General features: G+C 42.9%; 1 protein-coding gene across 6 annotated transcripts; it reads right to left on the reverse strand.

The window, feature by feature from the left end:
• Positions 1-6333: 6333 nt before the first annotated feature.
• Positions 6334-23048, reverse strand: LOC110556155 (zinc finger protein with KRAB and SCAN domains 3). Of its 6 annotated transcripts, none has more exons than XM_021649805.2 (6): positions 22913-23048; positions 14432-14906; positions 12946-13093; positions 12577-12641; positions 12191-12314; positions 6334-8031 (listed from the first exon to the last, which is right to left on the reverse strand). In XM_021649805.2, exons 2-6 carry the CDS (start codon positions 14846-14848, stop codon positions 7124-7126), a joined length of 1662 nt encoding a protein of 553 aa, XP_021505480.1. In that variant the 5' UTR covers positions 14849-14906; positions 22913-23048; the 3' UTR covers positions 6334-7123. The 6 variants fall into 6 exon arrangements, with proteins under 6 accessions (XP_021505480.1, XP_021505477.1, XP_060228845.1 ...); XM_021649802.1 differs by having other exon boundaries at positions 14432-14909; positions 22913-22998; XM_060372862.1 differs by having other exon boundaries at positions 14432-14909; positions 21937-22925.
• Positions 23049-23603: the final 555 nt, after the last annotated feature.

Below are 23603 nucleotides of genomic sequence, written 5' to 3' on the forward strand. Positions count from 1 at the left end.
CTGCTAAAATTACAAGCAGGGTTTAGCAGTGCTAGGAGAACTTACATCCATTTAATCTCAGAAATACTTTTTCTACCCTATCTTTGAAACATTGCGCCTATCCTGCTACTTTATTAATTAGGCAAAATATATAAAAACCCAGACATTCTTATCAGAAAGTGTATGACCTCAGCAAGGATTTATCGACCACCTTATTGAGTTCCTATCATTTTAGCAGCCGGAGCGAATTATCTATCCACTCATTCAGCAGATATTGGGGTCGGATATGTTGTAGGAGTTACAAGGGAGAGATAGTGCACGGACAGCCAGTTCCTCATAACATGGAACAGACACGTTTCTGTTTCTGACACTAGCACAGTCAGATGCTCTAAAGGCTTTATGAGTAACAAGAAAATTCTTAAGGTTAAAGGGAAGTGGGCAGATTGAGACTCCAAGGAATATGAGTGAGATGAGATTTTTGTTTTTGTAACATTTGTTCTGCAGTGTCGGTTCAGAACACCTAAGTGCTACACGTGCTGTGATTCCTAGATGCTGCGGCGGAGTTAACTTAAAAATGGTTTATGCATATAAGCATTTGCCTACATGTATGTCTGTGCAGCATATGTGCGCTGCTGCCTGTAGCAGCCAGAAAAGAGCATCTGATCCCCTGGAACTAGAGTTATAAGTTTGTAAACTGCCATGTGGGTGCTGGGAACCAAATCCTGGTCTTCTGCAAGAGCGACAAGTGCTCTTAACCACTGAGCCATGTCTCCAGTTTCTTGTTATTGTAATAGAAAAAAGTTTTTAAAGTGTGTGTGTGTGTGTGTGTGTATAAGTGCACATGTGCATTTGGGTACCCGCAGAGGCCAGAAGGGGCTGTTAGACCCTTTGGAGCTGGAGTTAGAGGTGATTGGGAGCCTGTCATGGTGGGTGCCGGGAACTGAACTCAGGTCCTCTGGAAGAGCAGGACCTCAACTGCTGAGCTCTCTCTAGCCCCCTCAGTTACTGTGTGTTGCAGTTCTAAAATGTCTCAATGGGACTTCCCCATCCCCCCACAAGAGACTTTTGTTTCAAACATTTTGTTGAAACATTTTTTACGATAAATTCTTGAGAGCTTTTTTTTTTTGTCTTTTTAAAAAGGTGTGCTTATTTAACTTTAGGCACATGTGTGCGAGTCTGCATGTGTGTATGTGCACCCCACGTGTGTCTGGTGTCCACAGAGGTCAGAAGAGGACACCGGATCGGCTGGAACCGGAGTTACCAAACCTGGGTCCTCTGCAAGAACAGCAAGTCCTTTTCACCCCACCCACCCAGCCTTCTGCCCAGTCTCTTGTTTTCATCTTCTGGGAAAGATCTTCCGTGTCATGGGCTGGCTGCCAACCTGGCGTGGAACTGAGGGTGCCCTTGAAACCCGAGCCCTCCTGCATTTACTTCCCAAGTGCTAGGTTACAGGCAGTAGCTACCACGCCCAGCTTCCCGCTGTGGAATACAGGTGGTTTTTGTTTGCTTGCTTTGTTTTCTCCTTGATTTAAAAAAAAAAAGTATCTAGGACTTCGGATGTAGCTCAGTTGTAGAATACTTACCTAATATACACAAGACCATAGATTCAATTGCAAGAGCTACAAAAAAATTTAAAAACAACAACAACAAAAGAGTATCCTTGTTATTACAGTAGTTTGGATATTATTTCAGTACTGCATTTCAGCAGACTTCTATACTTCACTCTCAGTAACAGACCCTCTGGACAGAAAATCAGCAATGATATTAAATTGCTGCTACCAAATGTCAATGATATTAAAATGCCATTAACTTTTCAGGAAATATACATGAAAAATTAACAAAGAGATATAGATCATTCTCTTTGTTAAAAAAAAAAAAAAAAAAAAAGACCATGCTACAAACTAAAGAAAACAAGGGAAAGAATGATTTAAAAAAAAGAGAATGGCTTACACAGTAGGGGGCCGGATGACGATCTAGTGACACTGGAGGCGCAGAGAACCAGCTCCCAGTCTAGGAAGTTGGGTGCCTCAGTAGTTCCAGTCCAGCCAGGAAGTTGCTTAAGAGTCAGTGGCATTGAGGCTGCTTTGAAAGGTTGAAAAAGCTGGAGCTTGATGTCAGTGAGAGATAAAGTCACTGTAATCATTTGAGTGAAAAATGTCACCCAGAGGCTCAGGTGTTTGGACACGTGGTCCCCAGCTGATGGCTGTCCTAGTTATTTTCCTATTGCCGTTATGAAACACCATAGCCGGGACAACTTATAGAAGGAAGCACTTGTTTTGGGCTTAAAAGCCCTTTGCTCAGGAATCAGGGAACCACATGGAAGAGGAGTTAGACACAGAGGGGATGGAAGACACCAGGAAAACAAGGCCTTCTAGACAACACAGGGCTGGTGCACATATGACCTCACAGAGACTGAGGCAGCAGGCACAGGCCCTGCATGGCTCTGCACCAGATGGGATCCTAGAGCTGAAGGAAGTGGGCACGTGCTCCCAATCCTAACCCCGAAGCTATCTCCAACTGACAGGCACTTGCAAATGAAAAATTAGTTTTCTCCAAGAGGGTTTCGTTGGGGAAATAAGTCACTCTTAAGGGAAGCCTGCCCGCCTGGCAGTGGACAGCCCACACAAAGTAAACTCAACAGCATCTTTTGAGGTTTCTCTATCTCATAATATTGTCAGGGAGTTTTTCTTTTGGTTTGCTTATTGTTTTCCTTACTTTATAAGTCCTTTTCATATATTATTATGGCTTCCAGTTGTTTGTTTTTTTTTTAATGGGATTTTTGAGAGTGCAACCATGTGTGTCTTTTGTCTATGTACATATCTTATGCTTCTTCTTTGGCTCTTTTTCTTGTTTGGTTGTTTGGTCGTATTTCAATTTGTTTCTGCTTTATCTTATTTTATTATTATTCCTTAGATGCCCGTTTTTTCTTTGTTTATTTTGTCTTAACAAGATAGAGTGTGCATCCAAAGGGGATGGAAGGTGGGGAGGAACTGGAAGGAACAGGGGGAAGGGAAACCATAACTTTGTGAAATCAACAGAATATACTGTATGAAAAACCCTCTTTTTTAAATAAAATTTAAAAAAAAACACCTCTCTTCCTTATGGTGCCTTTAGTCATGGTATTTTATCACAGAAAAAAAAAAAAAAAAGCCAACCAAACACAAACTATTGAAGTTATTCTAATCTGGAAACACTGTCATAGACACACAGATAGAGCTACCTTTCACAGGTCCAGGCATCTCCTTCATTTTAATTTCAATTTTGGTGTGCATGTACTCTTTCCTCAGTAGATGGCAGCAGCGGCGATGACCCTGTAGCCTGGGTGGTACCTTGTACAAAGGCATCTCTTTGTACAGGCAACATCCAAGACCATCCATCACATGCAGTGTGGCATCAAAACAGATTGTACAAGTGCACGCCGTTCTGTAGCCGAGAAGCTCTCGTCTCACTGCAGATAAACAGTCTTTGTAAGCTTGTGATTAAATCGTAAATGAGGTAGACAGCCTCAGTCCTTAATAGAGAAATTCATGTGTCTCACAAAAGCCTCATGGTAGGCAGGGAGCTGAGTAGAAGGTAGCCTTGTTGCTTAGAAAATCAACTTATGTTCAGAATTGGCTGCGGGGCTGAGGTCATCTTGTGTGAAAACCTAGTCTGTGTGGCACATGCAGGCAATGCTAGTTGCCAGGCAGCTATGATACATCAAATCAATTTCCTGTTAGGTGGATAAGAACACAGAGGGAAGAGAATTTAGTTATCATGCTTTTGTCTATCTTTGATTACTTTTATCCTGTCCCAACATGGTTTATAAAATATAAATTGTTTGGAAATAGAGAACTTTCACTTCTGAAAACAGGAATAGAAACACTTTGGTCTTAAGCATTAAGTGCCTGGGAATTTTATATAAAAAGGAGAATAGACACAGTCAATTTTGTGAGGTCAACAGGAACTCTTCTAGAATCTGAGTATACTTTGGACTCTGATAGGACAGTCATTTATCTTATAAGCCTCACAATGCTTCCTTTCTCTTCTGCTCTAGAAGCAGAGTAGGGAGGCAACAAACAACCTCGCTGAGCTCGACCACCAACTGAAAGAACTACAGGCAAGAGGGTGGGAGCAAGCCAGGTGTGATAATACACACTCAGGATTCCAGCACCAGGGAGGTGAATGCAAGAGGGTCTGGATCTTATGATCATCCCCGGCTACCATGAGAAGTTGAGGTTAGTCTGGGATACAAAATACACACCAAAAAAGTGCGGCAGCATGATGCAAAATTCAAACACTTTTTTGCTAATCCTCAGCAGTAGTCAAGAGTTAAATTTCAGTTGTCTCTTGACCACATACTTTGGGCAGACATCCCTCTGAGGGCGCTGTGAAGGTGGTTTAGGGGATTAACATGTGAATCTGTAATTCAGTAAGTATACTGTTCCCCACCCTGACCCTCATCCAATCAGTTAAAGCCTGAAAGAACAAAAGAGCTGACTCTCCCTAGAAAAGTGGTATCAGCAGGACATTGGCTTTCCTAGTTCTTGAGTCTGGAGCCATTTGGCTTTTGAACTGAAACTCACACCCTTGGTCTCCAGATTAAAGAAAGCAGCCTCCATAATCACCCCACCCACTTCCTTAAAGATATGCCACCCCCAACAAGCACACACATGTTCAAAAGTTTAGAAGTCATGCTATGTATTTTTACACTTAGGAACTCACACAATAACATTGTGGTTTATTATTGAAGTGCAAACCACTTACATGAGGATTTGTTAAAACCTGTGTTTGTAGGTCTCTGAAAACCTTGGAAACTTATGAACAGAGAGGCCTGAATAAGCTTGTGAGGAAGTTAGAGAATAACTTGATTCCCAGCTTTAAAAACAAAATGCATTTGGCAAGAAAGAATACATCACATAAGCAAAATCACTGTGAAATCAAGCTACAAAGTTTGTTATATCCAAACTCCAGAATCTCAACACTGCTGTTGTAACTATGGCAGACTGCTGATGCCAGAAATCAATTGAGAAATATAGACAGATACAGCAATGGGAGTATTTTTATCCTAATGAAAGTTTTGCAAGAAAGCAGGCAGGCATCCTGAGACTTTCGTAGAAGCGACTCCATTTGAAATATATGTAATAAATACTTTTTAAGTACTGACTTCAATTGACAAGTCTGAAATTTCCACCATGGTTCACAGTGTTCAAGGGGAGTTACTAATTGTGAACATAAAGGTACTTACCACATGTAATTAATCGGTATTGGTGATTCAGAGTCAACAAATAACTAACAAACACCGTTGCACTCATGCTGGAGTTCTGGATCCAAAAGCAAGCAATTTTTATTTTAAATATTTAGTGTGAATTCACTGGGTTACCAAAGTGTGGACTTAGCAGGGCTAGGTTTTTGTAGCTTATTATCTATATTTGTAATAGGTGAATGATCTTTGAGAAAAACAGAATGGGAAGTATCACGTTCCTGAAACTACGATTTTCAGATTTACTTATGAGTGTTTTGTTCACAATGTATATCTGTGCACCAAGTGTGCCTGGCACCCTCAGGGGTCAGAAGAGGGTGTTGGATTCCCTGGAATGGATTATGGATACCTTCAAGACACTGTGTGGGTACTGAGAACCCAACCTGGATTGTTGCTCTATCTGCAAGAAAAAGCACTCTTAACTTCTGAGCCATCTCTTCAGCACTCTAAAATTTCTTCTTCTTCTTCTTCTTCTTCTTCTTCTTCTTCTTCTTCTTCTTCTTCTTCTTCTTCTTCTTCTTCTTCTTCTCCTCCTCCTCCTCCTCCTCCTCCTCCTCCTCCTCCTCCTCCTCTTCTGTTCTTTTTTTTTTTTCGACAGGGTTTCTCTGTATCCCCTGAATCTCCTGGAACTTGCTCTGTAGTTCAGGCGACCCTCAAACTCAAAAAACTTCCTGCCTCTGAAAGCCAAGCCAGAGTGCTCATATAGTTAATTTCCCAGCAGCACAGTAGGAGAGAGACAAACATCTGTTGTTAGTTCTTCCTTGGGAAGCTGGTCATGCAAGGACACAGCAATAGCGCTGTCACTGCTTATCAAATCCCTCTCCCTGAACTAAGGAGTGTGGAACAGAGCAAGTCAGGAGACCAACTGCTGCTTATCCAGTAGTGAAGCTCCTGCAAACTCTTGCCCCGCACAGACTGGATCCTTGAGCAACTCGGCTGCACCACAGGTACTTATGGACCTTCACCAGCTAGGTTGTTTGTTTTTGTCTCTTGGTAACATAACCCACTGCCTTAGTACAGATGAGCTGTGGTTAATGACATAAAAGAGAGGAGGCAGGAGCTCTTGGTTAGATCCAAGATAACCACCAAAGTGAGAACCAAGAGGCTAAGCCTTAGACATTGATCACTTTATTCTGAAACTGGTTTTCACACTACATAAGTAGGAAAACTTTTTTCTTTTTTTCTCTTAAGAGTAACAAAATTAACAGAAAAAAAATATTAGTGGAATTCCATGGGTGGCACATTCACAATGACCTAATGCTAAGGAAGCTGTTTAAGGCACTCTCACAGAATTCCTAAATTAGGTAAAGAATTAAAGGATTCTAGAACAGTAACCTCACCTTCACCCCTGCCCTGCCAAGTCTGGGTACTTGGCAAAAACCAAAACCAAAACCAAAGCAGTACTACAGTGATTAAATCTAAAACATCATTATTTTTTAAAAGATATACAAATTACCTTGGTGAGAACTTCCAGATAATAATGGATTTTCAGAGCTATGTAGGAAATCTCACCACTATATTTAATAAATGTTTATTAGCACCTGTATACAAGGCACAAAGCAGGACATGAGTTCCAAGTCTGACCACGTGTGAAGGGCTCATTAGCCTAAATAAGTGTCAGAGTAACAACCCCAAAGCATAACCATTCCCTCAGGAGACATGAAATGCATGCCAAGGGAAGGCAATTTGCCAGTCAGGAAGCCCATTTGATTTCAATGAGTGAGAACTCTTGCAGACAACTCTTTCTCAAAACCTCCCATGAAATCAGTTTCCCCCCCCCCCAGTCTTCTAGAATGTAGAAGATAATGAGTCTCAGCCAGGTCCCTAATATATGAGAATGTATATTATTAAATAGAGCCCTAGCCTATGAATTCTGTAGTCAGTAAGAGCTCCACGGTAGCTTCAGTTCAATGACAGTTGAACACCAACTTCGGAACGTACAGCAGGGGTCACTGTGACAGAAGTTTTCTTTCCTGTGTGTCTTCTCTGATGTTGAATAAGGTACGAAGGTCGGGTGAAGCCTTTTCCACAAGTTTGGCACTCAAAGGGTTTCTCACCAGTGTGGACTTTTTGGTGTTCAATAAGGCTTGTAATCCTACTGAAACTTCTCTCACAATCATTGCACTGGTAAGACACAGGAGTCTCAATATTTTCCCAATGGCTTTCTACCCTACTCTGACTTTCCCAGTAAGGTTCTGGGACAAAATAATCTTTATCCCCAGTATGGGTCCTCTGATGTCTCAGGAGATGTGAGCTACGCCTAAAGGCTTTAGGACACATGTTGCACTGGTATGGCTTTTCTCCAGTGTGAATTCTGTGATGCTCAAGGAGGCTGCAGCTCTGAGTGAAGGTTTTCCCACAGTCATCACACTCGTAGGGCTTCTCCCCAGTGTGGGTTCTCTGGTGCTTGATGAGATCTGAGCTGTGGCTGAAGGCCTTGCCACATTCTTCACACTCATATGGCTTCTCACCAGTGTGAACTCTCTGATGAATGATGAGAGCTGAGCTTCCAATGAAGGCTTTGCCACACTCCTCACACTCATAGGGTTTCAATCCAGTGTGGATTCTTTTGTGTTTACTTAGGCCTGAACTCTGAGCAAAACTCTTTCCACATTCACGGCAATAAAACCGCCTATTTCCTGTGGCCGTCTTCTGCGTTGTCTGTAACTTGCCTTCCTGCTCACTGGCTTCTGCACCTGCAGGAACGGGGGCAGCGTCTTCACCCAGGAAGCACACTGTCTGCTCAGGCTTTTGTTCTGTGTATTCCTCAGCTGGAGGCAAGTCCCTAATCTTAGTCTGCATATCCTGATCTGAAACACAAATGCCAACAACTGTTAATTATGCTTTGCATAGGAACACTGTGATGAATAGCATGGAGACAAGAATTCCAAAGGTCTATACGTAAACCAAGGTCAAGCACTGAAATGCAGAAATTAGGCGAGAACAAAAAGGAGGATAACAGAAAAGCTAGGGAGACATGAAGACAGGAATGGGGCTGATGGAATATGGGCATAACCAAGAGTGGGCGTGGGGGAAAAGGGATGGGAACTAAGGACTCCTGTGGATACAAATGGAAGTGATACAGGAACCTGGAAGCTGTAATAATATAAAGGCAGCAAAGACATATAACTAAGATTAAATACTTCACTGTCCCTGCTGGAGAGAAATGCAGTTGACCAAGCCCTTCAGAGGCCAGAATATCATTAGTGACTCATGGGACTTGGACACCGAGCTACAAGATTTGAAGCTATACTGCTGGCCTTTTAAGTGGGATTGTTTTTATGCCCCAGTGCTTCCTTCTGGAGTAAATCATTTAACTTATTCTTAATTTTACAGGTAAAGAGACTGGATATTTTTTAAATGACTGAATTTTAAAATATTGAGATTTTTTTTTATAAAGACTGAGATTTATAAAATTATACTGTTTATACTGGAATATTAACACAAGATCTTGGGGCTCCAGAAGAAACATGGTTATGTTTAGTAATGACGTATTTATGTGTCAAGTTGAGCAGGGTCAATGAACTTGTGCTGGTTACTTTTTGTCAACTAAACACAAACCATAAGGGTATCTCAATTGAGGAACCACTGCAGAACGGTCTGTGCCAAACCTGTGGGGCATTTTCTTGTTTAATCCCTGATGTGGGGAGGCCTAGCACATTGTCAGCGGTAGTCCTGATTGTAGAAGAAAGTAAAGAAGCCAGCCATTTAGCAGCATTTCTCTCTTTTTCTTTCTTTTTATTTATTTATTTTTTTTGGTTTTTCAAGACACAGTTTCTCTGTGTAGCCTTGGCTGTCCTGGCCCAGGCTGGCCTTGAACTCAAAGCTATCTGTTTGCCTCTGCCTCCCGAGTGCTGGGATTATAGGTGTGTGACTGTGCTCAGCTACAAGCAGCATTTCTGAATGGTCTCTGCTTCAGTCCGTGCCCTCAGGTTCCTGTTCTGACTTCCCTCAACAAAAAGACTGGGGTATGAAGATAAACCCTTTACTCCCTCAAGGAGTCTTAGTATTTGGGTCATACAGTATTTATTACAGCAACAGAAAACAAACTAGAAGAGATGTGAGGACTGTGCACAGGAAGCAACAGAAAACAGGGTAAGTGAGAAGATTTCTACAGTATTTTTGTGTCTGTTTGTGACAAAGAGTGCACTACTAGGTTTTGGGTCAACTTGTGTCTTCAGTGAGGAAGGAGCCTCAGTTAAGGAAATGCCTCAATGAGATCCAGATGAAAGGCATTTTGTCCATTAGTGATCAATGGGGGAGGGCCCAGGCCATTGCGGGTAGGGCTATCCTGGGCTTGTGGTCTTGAGTTCTATAAGAAAGCAGTCTAGCAGGCTGAGCAAGCCACAGGAAGCAAGCCAGTAAGCAGCACTCCTCCATGGCTTCCGCATCAGCTCCTGCTTCCAGGTTCCTGCCCTGACTTCCTTTAATGATGAACAGAAATGTAGAAGTGTAACCTGAATAAACCCTTTCCTCCCCTGCTTACTTTTTGGTCATGGTGTTTCACTGGATTGTGGGGTATTGCTATGACAGTACTGACCATGTTTTTGGGAATTGTGCTGAGTGTTGAGAGCTCACTGAGATGGGCCATTTGCTATTTTGAACTAAGATTCTGTCATTCTAGTCAGCTGAGACTAAAGAGTCAGTCTTGATTAACAAAGAGACCAGCACCCCTGAAGTGAAACTTTGGTGTTACTGGGACAATTGATGCTGCCAGGTACCTGGAGCTAGGAAATTAGTGGTGATTAAGGAGAGACCACCATGATTGAGGTGAACTCTTCGGGGAAGTAAGAGAGTCAACACTCAGAAGCTGTGTTCCAGAAATGGCCAAAGTTGTACCTCCTGCTGGCAGCCGGACTTGGGAATGTGTGAGAGTCACTAGGGCAGTGCTGGTTTTGAAGGCATGAAGCAGTCATGGAGAACAGCTGAGGCTTGGTACTGTGAGAAGACAGGAGAGGCCTTTTGTGAAAGTGCAGCCTCAATAGCAATTGAAGGCCTGGGATTGAAGGAGTCATGCAAAGAATTTGAAGCGTGGTATCATGAAGAGAGCCTATGCGAGGCTATTTGGTGAAAGTGCTGCCCAGTTGTAACAGAAGACCCTAGCATTTTGGTGATGGCAGTACCATGGGATAACCACCACAGCAGCAGCAGTGGAACGGGGCCAGCTGAAGCCTAGAAGATAAGCTGTGTGTGATGCAGAGGGAGCAGGTGGAGAAGTGAGCACAAACACTTTGGAGGAGTCCAGATACTTGAACGCTGAATTATTTATACTGGTGGAGTTTGGTTTTGCCTGGTTCAGATTGTGACTGTGTTTGTTTTTTTTTTCCTCCTGAAGAAGGTATTAAATTTAATTTTGGTTTTTACAGGAGCCCACAGCTGAAAGACTTCGGACTTAATTTAATGGGTCTGAATTTATAAAGACTGTAGGGCTTTTAAAGCTATTCATGATTTTAATGTGATAGCTTGTGGATGAATAAGAAAGGAAGGATTGTAGCTTAATAGTGATGTGTTTGTGTGTCAAGTTGACACGGGGTCAGTTGTACTGGTTGGTTTTGTGACAACCTGACACAAGCTAAAGTCATTAGAGAGGAAGAGGCCTCCGTTGAGAAAATGTCTCCATGAGATCCAGCTGAAATGCATTTTCTCAATTAGTCATCAATGGCGGGAGGGCCCAAGCCATTGCGTGTGAGTCCATCCCTGGGTTGATGACCCTAGGTTCTATAAGAACGCAGGTTGAGCAAGCTAGGGAAAACAAGCCAGGAAAGCAGCACCCTCCATGGCCTGTCTCCAGGTTGCTGCCTTACTTGAGTTCCTGTCCTGACTTCCTTTGGTGATGAAAAGCAATGTGGAAGTATAAGCTGAATAAACCCTTTTCTCCCCAACTTGCTTTTGTTCATGGTGTTTCACTTCATCAATAGAAACCCTAACTAAGACAGAGACAAAGGCAGTTATGGTGAACTGTGCCCTGACAGTGGCAGGCCCACAACAGAGCATCAGTTCTCGGAGACAAAAATTGGAGGCCCTACCATGCCATCAATGAGTTGTGTGACATCTGAAAAGTCTGATAACCCTCTGTGTCCTTGTCTCTAGGGTCAGGGCCTATACCTGGTGTCTAACGTTGCTTCTAACTCTCACACTGTGACTCCACAAACCATTTCTTGTCACTTGTCATGGATGGGAACACGAAAGGAAAGGGAAGAAATTTTTTTTTTGCAGTTCACTGAAGCCATGTACTCATGCATGCTCAACAACTGTGCTGTGCTCTGAGATGTACTCACTATTTCCCAAGCACCCCCTCTAAGCCAGAACACTAACAGGGATTTGATCTAGCTTACCCCATTCCCCGTCACTAGAACACTCAGCGGTGTGCTACTTGGTTTCTGTCAGTGACACAAACTAGGCATTATCTGGGAAGACAGAATCTTACTTGAGAAGATTCCTCTCTACGACTTTCCTCTAGGCAAGTCTGTGGGGGTGCTTCCTTGATTAATTATTAATGTGTGAAGGCCTAGCTCATTATGGCAATGCAGGCCTGAGTAGGTGTTCCTGGAGTATATAAAAAACAAACAAAACAACAACAAAGAGCAGGCTTAATAAGCCACGAGAAGCAAGCCAGCAAACCACACCCTCTGCAGTTTTGTTTCTCCCTCCAGGTTCTGCTCTGAGTTCCTGTCCTGATTCCCTTTGGTGGCAGACTGTGATGTGGAACTGCAAACTGAAATAAACCCTTTCTTCTCTAAGCTGCTTTGGATATGGTGTTTTGTCACAGATAGACACCCTAACTAAGACAGAAGACAAAGAACACGATTACAAGCATTAAGGAGCTAGTCAATAATAGGCTTTTAAAGTGTATATATAATTTCCAACATAATGGACTCAACAGCTTCTAATAGCCTAACAGGAGAAGCAGGTTCTTTATTTAAACGACAGAAAGAAGCCCGAGAGAAAATTAGCGCCCATCAGTCTTACCCAGGGAAACCAGGCTGCCAGGGTTCTCCTGTAGTCCATCCTTGTAGAGGTTCATCTGAGATGAATCCTGCTCCGTCCATCTGGGGGAAAGGACGGGGGCTACATCTTCCATTTTCAGCAACCCCTGAAAAATAAAAGTCCACCAAAAAGATGGAATAGGGAATATCTGGTTGCATGCTCGCAGCCTCTCTCCCATTCCACCCCCAAATGGCGAAGCCTCAAAAGCATGCTATGTGAGAGTCAACAGTCAACCCTGCTGGAGATGGAGAGGAAATTCACAGCCCAGCTAAGAAGGGGGCGGAGAACGGAGGATAGGGATAGAGATGGAGTGGGAAGAAGCACACTAAGAGTAAAGGATGCTGAGGAGGCAGAACAGCCCAGCTCACCTGCAACTCTGAAGTGAGCCTGGGAGCTGTCACTCCATCTTCTCCACAGTGGGGCCCCTGGGTGACTATGACAAAAAGAAACTCTGGGTGAGACTCATACTAGCACGCAGCCTTATGGAACCAGGTTTAAAAACTTGACTAATACATTTATGCAAATATAAGTTTATAAAGGGTTTTCCTTTCCAAATACCCGATTGCTATCAGATTCATAGATGTTCTCTAAAGACACACAAAATCTCTTGGAGGAACTGAGTATGGATCATTAGGAAAGCACTTGATTAGCATGTGTGAAGTCCTGGATTTCATCACATGCACCACCACAAAAGGAAACAAACAAGCAAACAAACAACCCAGCCCCGTAATACTAACCTCTGACTTCTGAGGGCAGGGATCCCAAAGACTCCTGCTTCAGCAGAGGCTCCATGGGCTCCATCTGGCTACTTTCTGAGCCCTGAGCTGATGTCAACAGTACTGCCTTGGAACAAAGGAGTTCCTGCCCATCATCATCATCTGGAACCTAGAAGTCATTCATTTATTTTTATTTTTCATCTATTTGTTAGACATTTCCAAAGCATTTTCTTTCTTACTCTTTCCTTCTTTCTTTTTTCCTTTCTTTTTTGCTTTTTTTTGAGACAGAGTTTCTCTGTGTAGCCTTGGCTGTCCTGGACGTACTTCGTAGACCAGGCTGGCCTTGAACTCAGAGAGATCCTCCTGCCTCTGCTTCCCTGACTGTTGGGATTACAGGCATGTGCCACCACACCCAGCTCCAAATTACTTTCTTTTAGTTTGGCACTGTATCCACATTCCACCGACAGTGGACGGGAACTCTATTGGAATGAGCTGTGGAAACATCAACCCCCCATCTTAGCTTTGTCACTAAGTACACTGATTTTGTACTTTGTGAGAGTATAGCTTATCCAAAATCAGTGTACTTAGTGACAAAGCTAAGATGGGGGGTTGATGTTTCCACAGCTCATTCCATGATTTTCATTATACACATGTAAATTGCTTTAGGAAAATGATATAAATCTATCACATGAGAATTTATTAGAAAACTAAGGGTAGTATTTCTAGTTTAGTCTACCGAGTGGGTGAAAGCAGTAAGATACATGAAAACACCCAATAGGGTGTGGCATGTGCTATCAGATGCAGTTTCCAAGTTCCTTTCTCTTTTAATTTCCACATCTTTTATACAGAATAAAGTACAGAGAATTATGGTGACTTCACTATTACAGAACTCAGGCAATAACTCCAAGTCCAGAACCTTGAAGGCCTTGGTCACTGGTTAGAAGACCATGAGTCCTCTGACACAAAAAACACTAGGGAATACAAAGAGGAAACTGTCTCTTAAAACAGGCTAGAAGATGCAGGTAAAACCTGGCCTGTTTTCAACCAGAGGGTCAAACAGAAGATCCATAAATTTGGATAGGGAAGAAAACAAAACAAAAACCTTCCAGATTCTAAGAAAACTGTAGAGTTCCCGTCCACTGTCGGTGGGAACTATAAAGGGTAGGAAGCATAAGCAGCACAGTAAAGCCAGATGTCACATGTGATAAGCCAGAACTTTCAAAGTCGTTTGTGCCTATTGCCTCAACTGCCATTGTGCTCAAACATGTATTTGTGTCTTAACACATGAGTTAAGGAAGCACATACATAAACGTTCACCACCTGCTCAGCACAGTCTAGCTTCACTGGGACTGAGTTCTTCCGCAACACTTGTATTTTCCTTTACACACTGAACTATTCTGAGCGGGTCCAGGTTACTTTGAGAACTCTAGGCAACGGCCCCCACCTCACACACTGATCTTGTTATGCACAAGGCATAGATCTCAGACCCTAAACCTGTTCATTCTACCTGTGGAGGAGTCTCATCCAGCTGCCTCTCCAAGTACTCCAGCAGCGCCACCACCTCCTCCCCGCTGTCGGGGTGCTGCTCCCGCACCCAGGCCTGCAGCTCCCCTGGCAGGATGGTCAGGAACTGCTCCAGCACCAGCAGCTCCAGGATCTGCTCCTTGCTGTGCATGTCAGGCCGCAGCCACTGTCTGCAGAGCTCGCGGAGCCGGCTCAGCGCCTGCCGGGGTCCGGCTGCCTCGGGGTATCGGAAGGCACGGAAGCGCTGGCGTGAGCGGTCAGGCCCAGGACTGCCCAGCCAACTGGCCTCCTCTGCCAAGGGGGAGGCCTCTTCCTGTTCCACCTTTATGACCAGTAGCTCCATCTGGTCCTCTGCAGAGTGCGAGTCCAGGGTTGTACTTTCCCTTGATTCTCTAGCCATCCCGAGACAAGCAGTTCTCTTGTTTCACTGTAGCTGTGAGTTGTGTTTCTGAAAAAGACTACTGAGAGGTGGAGATGACTAATAAGGCACCGTAGTTACAAATGTTCCCCTCCTCCTAGAACCCCGAGGAAACTGCCAAGGAGCAGCTGAGGAGATCGCCATGTTCAAATGCCTCTGTAACTTCTCATTCTGTATCATCTTGGGGATTTACAATCAAGTACGCATGTCTGTGAGGTTGTTCTGGAGAGGTTAGACTTCAGTTAGAAGATTCACATAACTGCCCATCATTCCATGGGCTTGGGTCCCACGCAAAAAGGAGTTAGCAAGTGGAGCACCAGTGTTCACCTCTGCTTCCTCACTGGACAGTCTGTGGGTAGCTAGCTCCATGTTGGACTGTACCTCAAACTGTCAACTGTTGCTTTTGTTGGCATTTTGTCCCAGCAACAAGTAACTAACACTAGTCCAGAGAGAAGAGGCCACTGCTCTGATAAAGCTGTGTGTTTCTTATGGACTGATTGTGCAGAGAATATAATTTGGAGGTGGAGGCTAAAGCCCTATGGATACAAGAAAAGCTTAACAGGCCATTCTGGCGGGAGTTGGGAATCCCAGAATGCCAGAAATAAGAGGCCTAGCTGATACAGTTTCAGAGAATATGGACCTTTTCAGGAACTGGAATAGAATCTATTTATATTTACATCCTGGCAAAGAATCTGGCTGCATTCTGTTCATACCATGACAACTTGAGAGTGAATTAAAAACAAAACAAACGAAACACGAAGTAATTTATTTGGCAGAAATTCCAAACAGGATAGCATTCAGGTTGTGGCATGACTAGTGCTCACTGCTCTTATTCAAATCAATAGGGAGAGAGTACAAAAATGTGGTTTGTTTAGAAAAGGAGTTTGTACTAATATAATGTAACAATGAGATGTATGCAGACAAAGCTTCTGTAATTGCCGAACTAGCATCATGAAAGATAAATCTTGTGTTGTACATCTGGAAAATAGAAAGGCTCTATGAGGGCAAGACCAAGCCATTCATTGAAAATCTTAACTTGTGACATTTCATTTAAAAGGAAAGCACCACAAGAGTTCAGTGATTCAAAATGGCTGCTATGAAAGTATTTCCCCAGGGTCAGCGTCAAAGGCACACAGTGACCACTAAAACAGTATATAAAGGAATCAAGCTACATATCAAGCAAGAAGTACTTGAAAGCATCATCCATAGAATACTGGTTTTGCAAGCATGAAAAACATAAAAGTAAAGAGAACACAGAAAGACGCTGAGGCTAGGCAATGTGTCAGATTCCCTATGAGAAGGCCACCACATGAAGCTGGGAACATAAAGCCTAAATTGCAATGGAGACTCCAAAGTGTAGGATATGCCAGAATCATGGGACATCTGCTGAGGGAAGCTGAGGCACAGAGTAGAGCTGGCTCAAGAAAGTGGTCACATTAAGACAGACAACTGAGCTGGAGCGGTAGAACTGCCTAAAGTTAAGCCCAGGCGATTCCACCATGAGCCCCAGAAGTGCAGGATTTGGTGTTGCTCTTCCTGAGCTTCAGTCTTGTTTTTGTCTCATCTTTCCTTGCTATGCTTCCATCCTTCTTTTTTGGAATAGGAATGTTTACTTGTGCCAGTGTACATTAGAAGTATATTACTTGTATTATTTTATAGGGGTTCAAAGTTAAGAAATTGGCTGAGTTGCACAAAAGACTCTGCATATACATTCTGAATAGTGTTGGGACTGTTAAAGAGATTTGGAGACAGAGTAAACACATGTTATATTATGAGAGGAATATGAGTCTAGGAGCCAGGGTTAATATGTTATGATTTTGAAGTGATGGATTCAATTATCCCAAGTTAATTTTGTTAACTTGAAAGGGGTTTGTTCAGAAGACTCTGGGGGCATTTTTAGGGAGCTCTAACTGAGGTAAGAACACTCACTGTGAATACAGGTAGCACCATTCCACAGGCTAAGGTCCTAGATCTAACAAAAAGCACAAAGTAGAGCACCAAATTCATCTCTCTCTCTGCTTCCTGATTACAAACACAATGACTGCCTACCTCAACCCTCTGCTTCTGACTTCCCTACTATGGGAGACAATATCTGAAAATAAACCATCTTTAAGTTACTTTTTGTTAGGTATTTTGCTGAAGTAATTAGGAAATCCAAACCCCACAATAAGTTCTCCAAAGGAAATTCTGGAAATGAGCCTGAATACTTCATACCTCTGGAGAGAGAAATTGAGACCGAGGCAGCCAAGTTTCATTGAAGACCTAGGACACTGTCTGAACTCTAGAACCCTTCCTTCTTAGTAACTTCAGAGTAATCCCATTAGAACGCCCATCTATGGCTAGCCCAATTATTAGATAATCCCAAAGACTTGCTGTCTTAATAATCATCACAACTTTGAAAATGATACACTTCAGAATGACCAGACTGATCACAAGGAGCTTACTTCTACTAGGAAGACCAATGAGCTTTTAAGTGGCTTTCAGGCAGAACCTATAGGTCTAAGCCCAGCTCCATTAAGACTTTGACCCTGGCTTTTGTTAGTCTCTAACAGAGAACTCAGCTGAGCCTGCCTGGCCTTCTGACTTACAAATAAGAATAACAGGTTTTATTTGTGTGTCCGTGTCTGGTAACTTGTTAGGCATCAATAGAAAATGAGTATTAGTTCTTCTCTACATACATTTAGGGAAAGGAAAAAGAAAAACGTAGGACCTCTATCAGAAGAAATACAACCGATTTTTTAATCCCTAGATGCTTATTTTAATGAGACTTAAATTTTCTCTGATGTGAGCTACAGCCAAACAAACGGCCAAAAATTGAAGACTAACCAGTTCAAAGGAGTCTGTCAAGCAAGGTCTCTGTGTTTGTAGGACGTTTTGTTTTCTTCAGAAATACTAATCGGCAACACACATCTCCAAGTCCTTGCCCGAAAGGATCCAATGATGCCTTCTCAGTCTGTACCCCTTTAAGACCAAAATTCTGGAAAGAAAGCCCTCCTGACTCACAGCTCTAGTCTTTCTGCCAAGGTTTCAACACAGATCCAGACCACAGGCCTTAGTAGGCAGAAAAGCTCCTTTCAGTTCCTATGTGCCATGGATTCTGAGGCAACCAGGCGGAAGTTGCTGTCTGCTTCAAGAAAATAAATCTCTTTTCCCTGGGTTATGGAACCTTTCTTTCCTGTTGTCACCTCATTTTCTCTTCCAGACCCTCCTTCAGTCATTGTAGAGTTCAAAGTTAAGGTTCCTCGTCTCCACTCTGGTTTGGCTCAAGCCAAATGGATAATCTTAGTAAACCACTGATCTCTGGACCTCATATGCAAATGGCTTAGTGACAGCAGAGAGTTATGTTGTTAGCAGTTTCTAGAGCGGTTAGCATGTGCTGAATAATATATGAATGTCAACTAATAAAGCAATACAGTAACATCAAAACAGTTTACTGCCCTTCCTCCTTTTAAGAGTAGGCTCTGGCATTCTGTTGATACCCACTCAACATACACACACTTCATTCTTGAATCCCTTGCAAGATTTTAGCTTCTATTTCTTAGATAAGAACTCTTGATCCCTATCTTGAGTTGCCTCCCAGATGGTTCTAACTGGAAATTTTACAAACAAATCTAAGTCAATTAGCTTCAAACAAAGCTAATTTTCTTGCTTCTTCCTGTTTCCCCACTGCAGAATTCTCTCCATGCAGCAGCTCTGCCCACAGGCGTCCTCAGAATCATGTACCTGCCTCTTCTCATTGAGTTTCAACATGGATCCAATCTGTTCTACCATGGAATGTCTCTCAGATCTGCTGTCTCTATTCTCCTAGTTATCAGCACTACTGTCTCCAACCTAGTAAGTGCATGCATACACACTCCTTCCTATCCCATCCTCACAAGTGCCCACTAGACAGCACCCTAAAACTCCTAACCAGGGCATGAGTGTTTTCATTCAAGCTAGCACCACTTTCTATATGTGACCCCTGCTGGAAATGAACTTTGGAATTATTAAATAAAACTTGTCAGCCAGCATGATGGGGTATACTTGTATCCCAGCACTCCTCAGAGACAGGACAACTGCATGTTCAAGGCAAGTCTACTCATTTAGGTTATATTGTAAAACTTTGTCTCTAAATAAATAATTAGACCACTGGATTGTGAGTTTCTTAAAAACAACTGTCTTCATCTTATTTTTCTACTTCCCAGGTACTAATATATATTAGAAACAAAATAAATGTTACTGTGTAAGAGAAAGACTGAATGAACACAAATGTATTTGGTAAATCATTATTTTTCTAAAGCCATTTTTCTCAAACCCAGGCATTTTAAGTGAGGTTACTTCTATGGCTTTAATTCTTAGAATGTTTAGCAGCACTCCTGGTCTCTACCCACTAGATGACAATAGCAGCATCAAAAAACTCCAGAGTTACTGTCGCTTTGCAAACTATAAACTACAGCTGGAAGAGCAGAAGCACAGGGTCTGGGACTATGGCTGAGTCAGTAAAGTACCTGCTGCACAGGCTTGAGGACCTGTGTTCAGATCCCCAGCACCCATGTAGAACGCCAGATGCTGGCATGCACCTGGAATTCCAGCACTGGGAATGTAGAGACCAGAGGATCCCTGGAGTTTGACGGCCAACTCTTGCCCAACTGGTGAGCTCTGGTTTCAGGGAGAGACCCTGCCTCAAAAACATAAATAAAGGTGGAGAGCAACAGAGGAAGACCTTCAATACTAATCTCTCCATGTGCACACGTGTGCGCATGTGCTAGAAGACCCAAGTGCACAAACACTGGAACATAACATACAACACACACACGCTGGCACAAATGTTAAACTTTGAAACTGGAAAAGCAGCTGATACGGCTCAGTGTTATAAGCTTACAGAAAACAGACACCAGAGAAAGGCTAAGAAGGTGAGGACAAAAGCTGCCTCCATAGCACACAGGCAGGCACGTTTATTTCCCATGGTTAGACAACAGACACCAGAAGGATGGGCAGATGTGCTAGAGCTCTCTGACCCATGCAGAGTGAGTAAAGGGAAAAACCCTTCCTTTTCCTTCGCTGTGTAACCTCAAAGCTGTAAGAGTTACGTGGGTGTTCAGTGGCTGCCCAATGTGCCTTGCAAGGGAGCTGAAGTTGTGAAGGCCCATGCCAGAAAAGGCTGAGTATCCCATCGTTGTTAGAACATGCGCACTAGAACAAGACATTTATGAATGTCTTCTCCCACTACTCTCAGATGCATCACCTTGGAAATGTCACACATTAACCAGTCAGCGCCTCCGTTTTTGTTTTGTTTGTTTTGCTTTGTTTTTTTCACGGCTTAGGCTGTGAGACCTGGGCTTCCTAGAAGGGTTGGAAGATCTGATTCCTTTGAATCAGAAAGAACTAGATTTTAAGCAAGAACTGACTGCAACTTTCTATGAGTACAATGAGATGGCAGCGCGTTTCTCTTTACTCAGTGAATGAGATCAGAGTGTGTAAGTCTAGAGTTACTAAGGGGATGTATTCCCAATCTGTGCCCCTTGAATTTCTATTTCTCACTCCAATTTTCTACAGTTCAAGGGGTAACAGGTGATAGATGGAAATGATCCACCAATTGTGTTTTTTCTCTCTCTTTTTTTAAACCAGACTGAGTCTCACTCCAGTCCAGGGTTCCCTTGAATTCATCATGTAGCCCAAGGTGTCATTTAACTCAGGGTAATCCTCTTGCTTCAGCCTCTCAAGAGCTGAGATTACTGGTGTAAACCATCATACCTGGGTTTACATTACATCAACTGTTATAAAGAATCAGAAAATATTTCCTAATTAGCTGTCACAAGGGATATAGGGTACAATATTTTTATTAAATAAGTAAACCTAAATTTAATCAAGCCTCTAGACCCATGAACTCATGTACAGGTAAAAACACGAGAGCAAATTAAAAGTATTAAAGTTATGCTACACAAGAGAATCACTGGGAAGCTTTTAAAGCCTCCTGACAGTTGCGCAGCCAAGGTCAACTGAACTGGCCTTAGGGGGTGGGCCACAGACCTCAGTATCCGAAAACTTACTGTGTGATCCAAAGTGTAGCCAAGTGCAAGACCTAAGAAGCTAAAGAGGAGTTTTTTTTTTTTTAAAGTAACAGTAGAATTAAGCAATTTATGTGAGAATATTGAAACCCTAAGTTCTCCCACAAATAAATGGTATATCAAAAGAGGAAGCAAAGGGAAAGTGGACTATCATAGATTAAAAGAGACAGCAATTCAATATAAACTATGTGGTTTAAACAACATCACCAAATTGTAAAAAGACACTTGTGGGTCACTCAGGAAACATGAATGCAATACTAGGGAACTGCTGTCAATTCTGTTTATTGTTATAGTGTGATTAAATTAAAGTTCCTATTTTAGCACTGTCATGCCTGCAGATGAATGGATATGATATCTTGGCCTCTAGTTTGCTGAAAAAGAATGAAAGGAAGAAAGGAAGGAGAGGAGGGATAAAAAGGAAAGAGAGATAGAGAAGGACAGATGGAGAGAGGAGGAAAGGGGAAAGGCAGATGAATGAAAATGACTAAAAGATCGGCTGAATGATTGGCCTACTATTGCAGTCAAGTTTAAGTTTTTCTCTAGCTAAAGCATATCGGAGGCCGAAAGCGAGTGGGATTGTTGTGAGAGGCTGTAGAGAGAAAAATGAGCATTGATACATTCTTAATAATCAATCCAACCACTCATGTTTCATCACTTCTCCTAGCTGGAGTCTCACCAACTGGGCAGAGTACAAAAGTACAGGAGCAGAAGACTTTACCAACACAAGTGTTTGCCAAATAAGTAAACCAAAGACAAAGTTTTTGTTTTTGTTTTGTTTTTTTGTTAAGTTACAAATAGAGAAAAGAATGCTACAGGGATCCCTGTAGATCCTGAGAATGTTAAAGGCCCAAACTCTTTAAGGAAAAGGAGGCAGATGAAAGAACTTTCAAGGATCGCAAGAAGTATCAAGTCAATGACAATCTATATGGTCAGTATTAGCTTTAAAAACCTGCAAAAAGAACAAAAGGTATTAGTGTGAACTCAGTTTCAGATCTGTCTCTATTTAATCTACTACCGATTTACCTATCTATCAATCAAATCTATCATCCATCCATGTGATCCTCAAGCCGGTGAGGACTCTTGGTGAGGGTCAGAAAGCGGGCAGGTTCGCAGCACCGAGCCAAACAGCAATGTCTGTTTACACCAGGGTTCTTATCCTTCTTCACTGTTAGATACCTCTCGCTGCTCCTCCTGTTTCTCAAGCTCCTCCTCCCTCTAGAAGAAAAGGCATCTCCAAGATTTTAAAACTCCGTGAGTCTGAACATCACAAGACACTACACGAACCACTTTTAATCTTTTGCTTTCAGATAGGCTCTTCTTCAGAATGTTTTATTTTTCCCTCCCAAAATACACAAATCATCCATTACAAAGAGAACTGGTAAATAGCACTAAAATTCAAATGAAAACAGCCAGTACCAAGGTTCGTCACTGAAGAATAAGTGCTGTCCTAGTTAGAAATAGTAACAGTAATAATAACAGCAATCTTTACACTGTGCAGATTGTGCCCTGCCTGGTACTATTTTAAGCACCTTGAACAAACGAAGCCATTTACTCCGCATAACAATCCTGTAAGTTAGGCGATACCATTATCCCCTAAAATAGCAAAACACAGAAAGGTTAAGGGACTGGAAGAAAGTCACAAAGTAGCAGAGGCCAGGAAACCCGACTCCAAAGTTCTGGCTTTCTTCCAGTACCCCAGAATAAAGACCTTGGAACTGACCTTGTCTTCAGGAAAAGCAAAACTGTGACGTCTCCCATTTTCAAAGCTTAAGTACATGACCCAAGAATCCCATCGCCAAACGCCCAGAGACCGACCAGACACCCGGAACCGGGCCGAGACGAGGCGCCAGAGGCCCTGTCCGGCGCTTGGCCCAAGTGGCCACCGAGTTTATTTTCCCGGCGCCGCTAGGCCGCGGGGGAAGGTGTTTGGTCCCACCCCCACCCCCCACAAGCAGCCGGCCAGGCTGGAGGACAGGAGCAAGAGGAGACCCGAACCCACCCGCGAACGCAGCACCGCGCAGCACCCTGCAGTCACAAAAGTGTCCGAAAGTCCGACCCCCGGGGGGCGGGACACAGGGCACTTCCGGCCTCTCTAGGCACCAGCGACACTCTATGGTTCGTTTTCCCCTTTCCACCCTCCTCTTCACGGTTGCTTCTTAAAAAGACTTTTCTAAAAAAAAAATAAATAAATAAAAAATAACTGAAGTAGAATTACATCACTCTTCCTTTTCCCTTTCCTCCCGCCAGTCCTTTTCAAGAAGCCCTTCCATACCCTCGCATTCTCAAGTTGATTCTTTTTCTCCACTAATTTTACATTCATATGCATGTATATATGTGTGTGCACCAACAAATTTATATCCTTAACCGGCTAAGCCGTTTTGGTGTTTGTTGTTGTTGTGTTTCAAGGCGGACATTGGACAACTAATAAGAGGGTTCATCCCAGGGAGAGACCAATTCTCCATTTCTCTGCAGTCAATACTTGCCTGTGGTTCTTTGGTTAGGAGTGGCGCCCTGTGAAGTTTTACCACTTTCCAACGTTACGTGTCTATTGATACTGACATTGTTCCGGTCTTGTGTGTACTGCCATTTCTAGGAGACTCTTTCACAGTTGTGAATTCTGGCTCTTACAATCCTTCTCCTTCTCTCCTCCTCCTCCCTTTCTCTTCCTTCATGTTCTCTGAGCCATAGAA

Source organism: Meriones unguiculatus, chromosome 19 (genome assembly GCF_030254825.1).
Source record: "Meriones unguiculatus strain TT.TT164.6M chromosome 19, Bangor_MerUng_6.1, whole genome shotgun sequence".
Taxonomy (NCBI): Eukaryota; Metazoa; Chordata; class Mammalia; order Rodentia; family Muridae; genus Meriones; species Meriones unguiculatus.

Excerpts from the sequence above, each read along its gene's own strand:
- LOC110556155 (XM_021649805.2), bottom strand. The coding sequence starts at position 14,848 with ATGGCTAGAGAATCAAGGGAAAGTACAACCCTGGACTCGCACTCTGCA. Across the intron at positions 13,094-14,431 it reads TGGATGAGACTCCTCCACAG|GTTCCAGATGATGATGATGG; the intron begins GTAGAATGAACA and ends AATGACTTCTAG. Across the intron at positions 12,642-12,945 it reads CCTGCCCTCAGAAGTCAGAG|TCACCCAGGGGCCCCACTGT; the intron begins GTTAGTATTACG and ends TTTTTGTCATAG.